The 10,595-nt window shown below is 32.6% G+C and overlaps 3 protein-coding genes across 3 annotated transcripts; 1 reads left to right on the plus strand and 2 right to left on the minus strand.

Annotated features, from left to right (window-relative positions):
- The first annotated feature begins 340 nt into the window (after nucleotides 1–340).
- LOC126683444 (probable peroxygenase 4) lies at nucleotides 341–3,041 on the plus strand. The gene is made up of 7 exons (XM_050379343.2): nucleotides 341–576; nucleotides 719–817; nucleotides 1,235–1,320; nucleotides 2,082–2,176; nucleotides 2,320–2,445; nucleotides 2,568–2,714; nucleotides 2,842–3,041. The coding sequence occupies exons 1-7, from the start codon at nucleotides 537–539 to the stop codon at nucleotides 2,849–2,851; spliced, it is 603 nt and encodes a 200-aa protein (XP_050235300.1). The 5' UTR covers nucleotides 341–536; the 3' UTR covers nucleotides 2,852–3,041.
- A 708-nt stretch (nucleotides 3,042–3,749) lies between these two features.
- On the minus strand, nucleotides 3,750–7,304 carry LOC126682774 (plant UBX domain-containing protein 2). The gene is made up of 3 exons (XM_050378532.2): nucleotides 6,209–7,304; nucleotides 5,086–5,364; nucleotides 3,750–4,268 (listed from the first exon to the last, which is right to left on the minus strand). Exons 1-3 carry the CDS (start codon nucleotides 7,067–7,069, stop codon nucleotides 4,035–4,037), a joined length of 1,374 nt encoding a protein of 457 aa, XP_050234489.1. The 5' UTR covers nucleotides 7,070–7,304; the 3' UTR covers nucleotides 3,750–4,034.
- Nucleotides 7,305–7,750: 446 nt separating this feature from the next.
- On the minus strand, nucleotides 7,751–9,877 carry LOC126682030 (uncharacterized). The gene is made up of 2 exons (XM_050377585.1): nucleotides 8,274–9,877; nucleotides 7,751–8,072 (listed from the first exon to the last, which is right to left on the minus strand). The coding sequence occupies exons 1-2, from the start codon at nucleotides 9,875–9,877 to the stop codon at nucleotides 7,751–7,753; spliced, it is 1,926 nt and encodes a 641-aa protein (XP_050233542.1).
- Between the last annotated feature and the right edge of the window lie 718 nt (nucleotides 9,878–10,595).

The raw sequence follows: 10,595 nt of genomic DNA on the forward strand, positions 1-10,595 counted from the left end.
TGAAATTTAATAATCATTAAGCGTTAATTTTAAAAATAAAAAAAAATTCTAATTGAGTTTTATTTTGAACTTTTTACCATTTAAAACTGGAAAGTGTTCCACTTTTTGGAGGAGGTGTGATTTAATACGAAAATGAGAAAGTGGTGGATTTATTTCATCCAAAAATTTTAAAAATGACTTTATTGATATTTGATGCCAATTTGAGGAGGTAAATTGATTAATCCATGGTACCTTTTTTTTTTTTCTAATTCATAATAATAGCACTAAAACATGGCTTATTTTGTATTCGAAACATCTGATTTGAAAGCATAACGTATCAGAAACAACATTATAATAATAATAATGAGAATTTTGTTTTTAACTCTTTATCTTTATAAATCAGAGCTGTCTTTCCATTATAATTCAATTACAAACATCCCAACAACATTCAATTACAGCAAAACCAATATTTTTTTCACTTCTCTTATTTTTCTTCTTCTTCAATATAAACAAATCCGATTTTCTCGCCAACCAAACACCACTTTTTCCCTCTACCTATGGCTCCTACCACCGTAACAGCTGAAAACCAACAAAAGGGTATGTATAATTTATATGATTCATCTCTGATTAATTTTCTTTTTTTTTTTTTGTAATTTGTATTTTTCTCAAATGAAAAATTTGAGGGGAATTATATTTTGTATTTTGTTGGTTAATGATTATTATGTGTTGTGTTTTGAAGGGCAATTTGTACCGAATGAACACAATGTTTTACAGAAACATGTTTTGTTCTTCGATAGAAATAAAGATGGAATTGTTTATCCATGGGAGACTTTTCAAGGTAATTTCTCATTAGTTAATTACTTAGTTTAGTATTTAACCGGCTTTTAAATTTGTGTCTCGGTTAAATAAATATATTTTAATCTTTTTTTGGATTATTTAGATTTTCATATTTGTGTTTTAGAGTCAAATAAATTATTTTAAGTCATTTTAAATTTTATCTGTTAATTAGATCACTAAAACTTTCTTAATTTAGGTCGAGTAACTTCAAAATTATAAACCTCCAACCCGGACTTTGATCCCGAAACACAAATTTATATACTCTAATTGATTAAGGTGATCTATTGATTCAAAATACAATTTTAAGGATACAATTGACCTGAAAAAGTTAAAATGTATTTCTTTAATCTCGAGACACAAATTTGAGAGGTTGACCTTGTTCATCCAAGTATTTGATAAGAGATTTCTGTTTTTAAAGGTTTTAGAGCAATTGGATGTGGTTTCCTCTTATCTACTGCAAGTGCCATTTTCATCAACCTTGGCCTCAGCCGAAAAACTCGCCCTGTATTTTCCTTTTCTCCATCTCTTTACTTATATTATTTAGTGTTATTTGCATATTAAATTCCAATGTTTTATGTTTTTAGAGATGTAATCCTATTTTTTAAAACGTCACATCTTACATTCTGACCTTTTGCGCTTTTGCATTGTATAGTGTATAGTCGTTTTTCACCAAAATAAAATGTTAAAAAAAAATGTATAAATAAACGGCGCCATTTTGTATAAAACAACTTCACAAAACAGAAATATGCTACACAATGATTCAACGTTGTTAAGAATGAGATCAGATAGAACGTGAAACGTTCAGATTTAATACGAAAATAACGCTATTATTTACTAATTTTTGGTGTCCACGCCACAAATGTATCAGAAATTTAATTGGTGTTTCGAATCGTAAAAATATGATACTTGGTATGTGAAACTGCTAAAATTAAAAAATTTGTATTATAATTGTAAAATAGGCTAAAGTTTATGATTTAGTTTGTTATATCTGTGTATAAAAGAGCTAGCTTAACTCAAGATTTGTTGGTCTTGCTATTCATCTGGATTTTCTCATTTCACTTCATTTAACTTAGCATTTGAATCGATAATTGAACTTTAATCTTTAATATATTGTACCTATGGTCGCTGAAAAATAAAAATTATGTATATATCTTTAAATGTGGTCGAATTTTTAACCTAGAGAGTAATTGGATAATTTTGTAATAGAATTTGAACAGAACATTATCAATCATTTCGTAAGTTTATCGAGTTGTTGTGCATTGCAGGGGAAGTTTCCCTCTCTACTTTTCCCTATCGAGATCAAGAACATCCACAGAGGCAAACATGGAAGCGATTCAGGGGCCTACGACACCGAAGGAAGGTCGCTATAAGAATCCTATAATAAGATTACTTTTGCTTAGATAAAAAGTATGAGAAAACGAGAAAAAGAAAAGATGACGATAACGTAAAATACAAGTTTGATATTTTATGGTTTTTTATTCTTGAATTTTTAACTTTTTCTAGGTTCGTTCATGAAAAATTCGAGGAAATTTTTCGGAAGCATGCAAAATCAAATCCAAATGCCCTAACATCAATGGAACTGAAGGCAATGCTAAAGGCAAACAGAGAACCAAAGAACTACGCAGGATGGTTAGTTTTTCTAATTTTAATTTCTTAAGCATGTAAATAATGGCTCGAATTATCAGTAGTCAATCCTATTTCTGATTTCATAGCGTTAATAATAAACATGTGCGGTGAAATTATGATTGCAGGCTTGCAAGCTTTACAGAATGGAAAGTTCTGTACATGCTTTGCAAGGATAAGGACGGTTTGCTGCAGAAAGACACGGTTAGGGCGGTGTATGACGGAAGCGTATTCGAACACTTAGAGAAAGAAAAAGAATCCGCTAAAAAGAAAACGTAATCCTCGTTAACAATCAACTTTAAATTCTCATTCTTTTCGTAAATATGATAACAGGTTGACAGATTATTATGAAGTAGAAGAAACAAGAATAATAAATAGTAGCTTTGAATATCTTATATGCAGTGTTGTGTGAAAAAAAAAAAGGTTCAATCATAGGAGTTGGCTGCAGAAGATTTGTGCTTGAATGTGTTTTGTGTAAAGATTTGTGCTTAAATGTGTTTTATGTAAAGATTTGTTCTTGAATTTGTTTCTATGGAAGCTATGTAATGATTGATGATTGTTAAGCAATTTTTACAGAAAATTAATTTTATTAATTTATTAAAGTTGCTATCTTTTTTATTAGGCCTAATTACTTAAAAAAAACCCCACCTTGTAACATTTTTTCGTTTATACCCTCACGTAGGAAAAAGTTCATTTGTACACTTTTTTTGATTTTTCGTTTTCATCTCTACCCTAAAATTTAAATTTTTGACAATTAAATTAATTAAAGTATGAAAATATTATAAATAATTAAGATTATTAATGTTTAATTAGAATATAAGCTGAATATAAATGATCATTTTGAATATTTTTTCAAATGAAAAGAGGTCAAATTAACTCTTTAGGGTAGAGACGAAAATGAAAAATCAAAAAAAGGGGTATAAACGAATAAATGTTATAATGTGGGTTTTTTTTAAGTAATTAAGCCTTTTTAATACTATATTAAATAAGGATAGAAATGTTAATTCTTTTTATCAATTAACTATTTTTTTAGATAAATTAAATGGGTGTATTACTTGTACTTATCATAAATTATCCATCAATTTAGGGACAAAGGAACAATTGTTTTCCTTTAAAATTTTAGATCTATTTAATTGAAACTTCTTTACAAGGCATTTTAAGTTATCTAAATAACTAAAAATCAAAAGAAAACAAACAATAAATAAGTAACATTTTTTAAGAGAATAAATAACATTTGTGATGCAATTTCAAATTACCGAATCTCTCAGCAATAATAATTATTATCCTCAATTTTTGTTCTTCATAACAAGTAAGAAATGCCATCACCATTCTTTTAAAAGAGGGACATTGTAAATCAATTACAATTCAAGTACATTTTATATTTGCAAACTGTATAAACTCTCATATTATTTTAATTGCAAGTGTACAGAAAACTATAAGCACACGAATGCAAACACACTTCATGGCAGGTACAATCTATTTGCTAGAAAAAATGTGGAAGAGATCACACAAAAAAATAAATTAAAAGAAAGTTGCTAAAACGATTGCAAACAGATCACAGGCGTTGATACTATCATTTGCACTCCATTCCGGAATCAATTAAGAGGCTCACTAATTTCCAAGAGCTCATTACAGAGCCCTGTGAAGAAGGAGTCTTCCGTTTCTCTTGGTCTGAACTTGACGAGAGCTGAAGGGACTAAGCCTTCATCCTCTAGCGTTGAGGCCCTCTGTCCGACATTGGGAAAATGAGGGATTGTCCGGCGTTTGACGAGGACAGGATCTAACAACTCGAACTCCAAACTGGGGTCCTTTAGCGACATGCTTACAAACTGAAATAAATTACAAGTTTAAATCATGAGTGAAAGACACAGCTACATGCACTCCTTGAGTTTTCAAATATACGAACACAAGTATGATGCATAGGGGTGCGCAAAAATCAAACCAAACATAACAACCAAACTGAGCCAAAATTGTTTTGGTCTGCAAGTATAAAAAAATGAGTTTGGTTTCTTTCTGAAGATTAAAAAAAGTCAGTTCACTTTTGATAAAAACCAAACTGAACTAAAAAAAAGCCAAACCGACAGGTTTGGTTTGTAATATTTTAAATCTACCGTACATTCAGTTCGGTTTGGTTTGATCTCGAATGCACACCCCTAAAATTGATGCATGTTAGTAGCCAGTTCAGAGCCTCAAGATTTTTCACATAAGGGCAAACTTTGGGCACTGTTTTACCACGAAGAACGAGGAAACTATTCCCATTCCTGATGCCTTGGGCATCACCCATATGCAAATGAAAATCAACTAATGATAGCATTCCGTTCCAATTATCATTCTAAGTCTGTTCGTTTTATTGGATTGACCACATGCACACAAAGGTGGGCCGGTAGGATTTTTGAAAAACAAGTCATAGATCAAGAGAATCAAACAATAAAATATGACATCCTCATAGTAAAGAGTTCAGCCAAAAAGAGAGGCATGAGGAAAAAAATGTTCAACGTGATGTAAGATGAGGACAATTTTTGTATTAAATGATAATTTCTAAACAATGAAAGTTAATTTTCAGTAAGCATCAAGGTGCTCATCAGTTTAACTGCTGATCAGAATAAAACAGCTAATGTATTTGTAAAATTAGCTGAACAAACTGACCTCGTAAAGTGCACTAGTTGGTTCCCATGGAGCAAAGACACCCTGAAGCACCACTCCGTCAGGAAATTGGATACGTATAAGCGTCCTTTTGTATCTCTTCCTGGAAGCCTGTACTTGTTTTTCCTTGTAAGACTTTGGAATCAAAAGCTGAGAGTCTGCAATCTTTTTCTTCCGAGAATCAGCCTCTCTTTTTATCTCTTCGAGAGAAAGCTTGTAAAATGTATCAGGTAGTTCAATTCTTGCAGCTACATTTTCTGGGACAGAGAAGAAAACCCGAATCTGGCAAGCCAAAAGAGTTGATCAGAATAACATGTGTGCTGGACCTGCTGGTACGATGGACTTGAGCAAAATGAAGATTTATAATCACATGTGTTGATCATAATAAAATGAAAAACGTATGTATGCCAGACAAATATCGTGTAGTACTTCTAGTTGCAACATAACACACAAATTCAATAACTGTTCACTAAACATAGTTCTATTTCAACCATTTACATGATATCTTGAGTTATGTTCCCGCGCAAATCTAGTTCGAGAAATTGCAACTTCCGACAATCTAGGCAAAATTTTGAAGGTTCAGCCAGAGAGAACAAAAATCTACATGTTCATCCTTTTGCAAATTCGCAAGCTCATGTCCCTCTCCCTCCCCAATCATGCATTTCATTCGTGCTTTTAGGATACATACAAAATTTAATGAGCTAGACCTTCACATAGAAAGCTTAATAAACGGATAAATTCTAAATCAAATTACCAAAGAAAATGGGCAAACCTAAGTTGACTTATACTAGTTCTAACACATAGATATATACATATACCGATAAACGTAAAAAAAAAGATCCCACAAGTCTTCTTCAATTCAAATTAGGCATTACAATGTACATACAGAGAAGAAACCTCAATACACTCTGAATTGAAGTTGTGAAACCAACCTTTAAGTTCTATTTACTTTCTACTTTAGGTGTTCTAAGATAAACATAAACAAATAAACCAGTTTCCTAAACTCTGCCTAATAAACAATTGCCAGCCAAAAACATAGCAAAACATCAAATGTGATCCATCACGAAGCATCAATCTATATATATAATACAATTTGCAAATCAAACACTAACACATGATAAAATACCTCTCTATCAATCTTCTTCGGCTCGACCAGCTCTTCCGACGACTTATTATCCTCCACCTTCACCACTTGCTCTTCCACCTTTCTAGGTTCTAACAACCCAATCACTTTACTAATCAACCTAACTCTCTCCTCATCAGGAACATCCATAACTGCCCACATTTCTCCACTCTCTTCTCTCAACTCAAACCCAACAAACTCCAATAACTCAACACCTCCCGCAACCTCACTAACCGCCTCCCGAATCTTCGGATTACTCATTCGCACCCTCCGAAACTTCGCATTCTCCGGTTCCTTAACGATATTTCTAAACAATCTAAGCACAACTTCCACAGAACCATCTGGCAACTTCCCTGACAAATAAACATGCACACAACTCTCCAATTCACTCCCATTCTCCCCATTCTCTCCATCATTATTATGATTATGATTAACACAGGTCTCTACATGCTCAGAAACCTCTTCTTCTGATCTAAAGGGCTGCCCACAAATTGGACATTCAAACACGTTTAAAGAATACCCATTTTTAGATCTTTCTCCATTGGTGATCAACGAGTCAAATGGATCAAACCCATCAGCCGGTTTTCGGCTCGGGTTCGAATTGTTGACAGAAGTGGGTACTGTTTTTTGAGGTAAAGATTTGGAATTTGATGAAGAAGAAGAAGAAGAATTTTTTGGGATTGGTTTAGGGTTAACGGGTTGTGAATAACGGGCATGAATAGGATTAGAATTAGTTGGTTCTGATGAAGAAGAAGAACCCAAGACTCTACCTTGACCCTTAAATTTGCCAGAGGAAGATGATGATGATAATTGGGTATTCATTTTCTTGACGAAACCCTTGAATTTATCTTTCATATCATCCATTTTTTTCAATTCAAAATCAAGAAACTAAAATTTCAGCTAACTATATTATGGAAGAAAAAAAATCAATAGCAAATTAGTGATTGATCAGTGTTATGAACAGACTAATTGAATCTAAAAACTAACAAAAAGAAGATTAAAAAAGATAAGTAAATGGATTAAGGATTTTTGAAACGATTTAGATTAAATAATTTATGTAATAAGAATGAGCAAAAACAAAAATTCAGAGGAGATTTGAGGGAGTTGACCTGATCTTGGAATCCTTAAATATGCGCTATGTCCTTTGTCTGAAATTTCTTAGCGTTTAATTCATATGTAAAATTTCGATATAAACCCTTACGACTTTTTATCTGTACATGTTTTTCCCATTACTTCAATTTTATCTTTCAATTTCAAAAATTAGTGCGAAGTTCAATTTCTAATTTTTTTTAATTTATTCCAATATAGTTTTTGTCTTATTAAAATTTAAATACAATATTCATCCTGTTAAAGTTTAATATGCCTCGTAAAATTTAAGAATATGAGGCAGATTAGTACGACCAGTGGCGGAACCAGGATTGTAAATTAAGAGGGTCGAGATTTCACATAAAAATATAAAAGTACATTAAATAAAAAAATTTGTTAAATAAAAATGTTAAATATTGAGTTGATAATAATAAATAACATAAAAAAATTAAAAAAACACTAAGAATTAGAAAGGGCAAGAGGTGGAAGTTGAGTTCGCCGGTTTTCTTTGTTTTGAAAATGCTGTAAAATGTCTTCATTATCGATGGAAGCAAATATCGCCCTCTCAATGAAGCAAATCATTAAATCATTCAACCACTCATCTGCCATGCTGTTCCGTAAATCTGACTTGATGTGCTTCATTGCAGAAAAAGCTCTCTCAACAGATGCGGTAGCTACCGGTAAGATCAAAGCCAACTCAATCAAACGATAAACCAATGGAAACACTAAATGTCTACCAGTTTGAACCATCTTAATTGCTAGGACAGAAAGATCTTCACAACTAGTAAAATCAGAACTTGTTCTTACTTCAAAAATGTATGTATCTAGATCCTCTCTCAAAAATTGCAAGTCAATAGCAGAGAAATCATCAGAATAAAGTTCAGCAAGGCAAATCAAACCGTGTTGATCAAATCAAGAAAAAGAATCTCTTGGATCAAGACATGAGATGTAACTTAATAATGCAGTGCTAGATTCGGAAAACCTATTATTCATCTCAACAGCAAGCAAATCAATCACAGGAAGAAAAACCTCATTATGATGATGATGATAACAAGTTACCAAGTTCCTTGCACGACGTGACCGTCCTGGAATAAGAAACTGATCTTCCATATCTGGCACTACAATGCCATGCTTGTTACAAAACATGGTGACTTCATGTATCAAAGCATCCCATCCACTGTCTCTCAAGTTTTGTAGCTTTACTTTCAAAACTTCTATCAAGTTCATCGCATTAACAATATTCTGATCTTTCTGTTGCAAGGCAAGCGACAATGCATTTGTTATACCCAATAATTTAAGCATTAGATGCAGAATAAATACAAAGTGAAAGTCTTCCATCAGTTTAATCAAGGCACTTGCTTTGCCCCTCGACTCTGGTTCAATTCCATCTTCATAAACCCTTTCAAGCACATATAAGGCTGAACTCCACATAGACAACAAACGGGCTAAAGTGACATGATCTGTACCCCAACGAGTATCACTAGGTCTTGCAAGATTAGTCTGTTGATTAAGCCCTTTTCCTGTAGTAAGCTCACCAGTCTCTAATTTCTCAAAAATGTCAGCATCCCTATGTTTGTTTAATTCATCTCTTCTTTTGCAAGAAGCACCAGCAATAGTAACAATCATATTGATGTTAGTAAAAAATTCAGCAACAACCGGAATATGTTTTGAAATAGCAACAATCACCAACTGCAGTTGATGAGCAAAACAATGGACATAGAAAGCAAAAGGATTTTCTCGTTGAATAAGTGCCTTAAGCCCATTAAACTCTCCCCTCATGTTGGATGCTCCATCATATGCTTGACCTCGCAATCTAGAAATAGATAAATTATGCCGAGCAAACAACATATCCACAGCCGCTTTTAAAGAACGCGATGAAGTGTCACTAACATGCTCAATGGCGAGAAACCTCCCGATTATTTCACCTTTCTTATTCACAAACCTTATCATCACTGCCATTTGTTCTTTTACAGAACAATCCCGAGCCTCGTCCACTAGTAAAGAGAATTTCCTATCTCCAAGTTCAGTAAGAATGGCTAATGTTACTTGTGAGGCACAAGAACTAACTAATTCTTTTTGAATCTTGGGAGATGTCAGTTGGTTATTCCCAGGAGCATTACCACCGATGACATTTCTGACTGTTTCATCCATCTTGGCATACCATGCCACTACCTCAAGAAAATTCCCCCTTTGTAAAGATTCAAGAGTCTCATCATGACCACGGAATGCTAAACCTTGCCAAACAAGAATGCGAACAACTTCTAACACTGTTGTCAAACGAGTACGATAAGCATTTTCCATTTCACGACTTTGAGTGGTCAAAACATGTGAAATGCTTTGGCGTTGATTCTGAAAATCCTCACAATGACGTCTTGCGTCATTGTGAACACTGCTTACTGCACCAACATGGTCATTAAAATTTTTTGTTGCCTTTTTCCAATTGCTAAATCCTTTTCTTGTAAAAGTTTCACTCTTTGAACCTGGACTTGCAAACAGATAACAATACAAACAGAATGCAACATCTTTCTCTACACTATATTCCAACCAAATAAACTTTTTAAACCATGTCTCTATAAAACTTCTCATTTCTGTTGCTTGTTTTTTTTTTTTGGAAAATTATGACCATATGGTTGACACGGACCCTTTAATAAGTATTGTCTTCTAACTTGGTCTCTAATTCTCACATCATAATCATCAATACACGGTCGAAGCCCAGGATCAACAATAAGTTCATTAGGATTAAATTCTACACGTCTTCTCTTTTGTGGCATATTAGTCGCCTCAGAAGATGAAGGAGTACTCGAATCAACATTTCTAGGCTTGAAAAAATTCAATATATTTGTATTTCTTGATTTACCTTACAAAATTAACAAAAAAAATCTATCAATTTAATTATCTAATTCATCAAGCTAATTATTCAATCAATTTAATCAATCAATTCACTAGTACAAAACATAAAAACTAATCGACATTCAAATCAATTCATTTATATAACAATTAACATATAAAAAATTAATTCATCTATGATTCATCATCAACACACCAATTTAAATATGTAATTAATGGTAAAAATAAACAATAATTACAAAAACTTACTTGTTAAAGTTTTGTCAAACCCACTTCTTGACATTGCAAAATCAATATATATGACCTAAAAAGATATAATTTAGAGAAAATAACAAAATTGCCAAAAAATAGGCTCCAATTACACTAATTGCCATTTAGCTCACTTATTTTACATTCATATCACAAAATACTAAAAGTTTACATTCATGTCATCCCAATAAAAAGAGGACATGTGTGC

Source organism: Mercurialis annua, linkage group LG5, assembly GCF_937616625.2.
Source record: "Mercurialis annua linkage group LG5, ddMerAnnu1.2, whole genome shotgun sequence".
Lineage (NCBI taxonomy): Eukaryota > Viridiplantae > Streptophyta > Magnoliopsida > Malpighiales > Euphorbiaceae > Mercurialis > Mercurialis annua.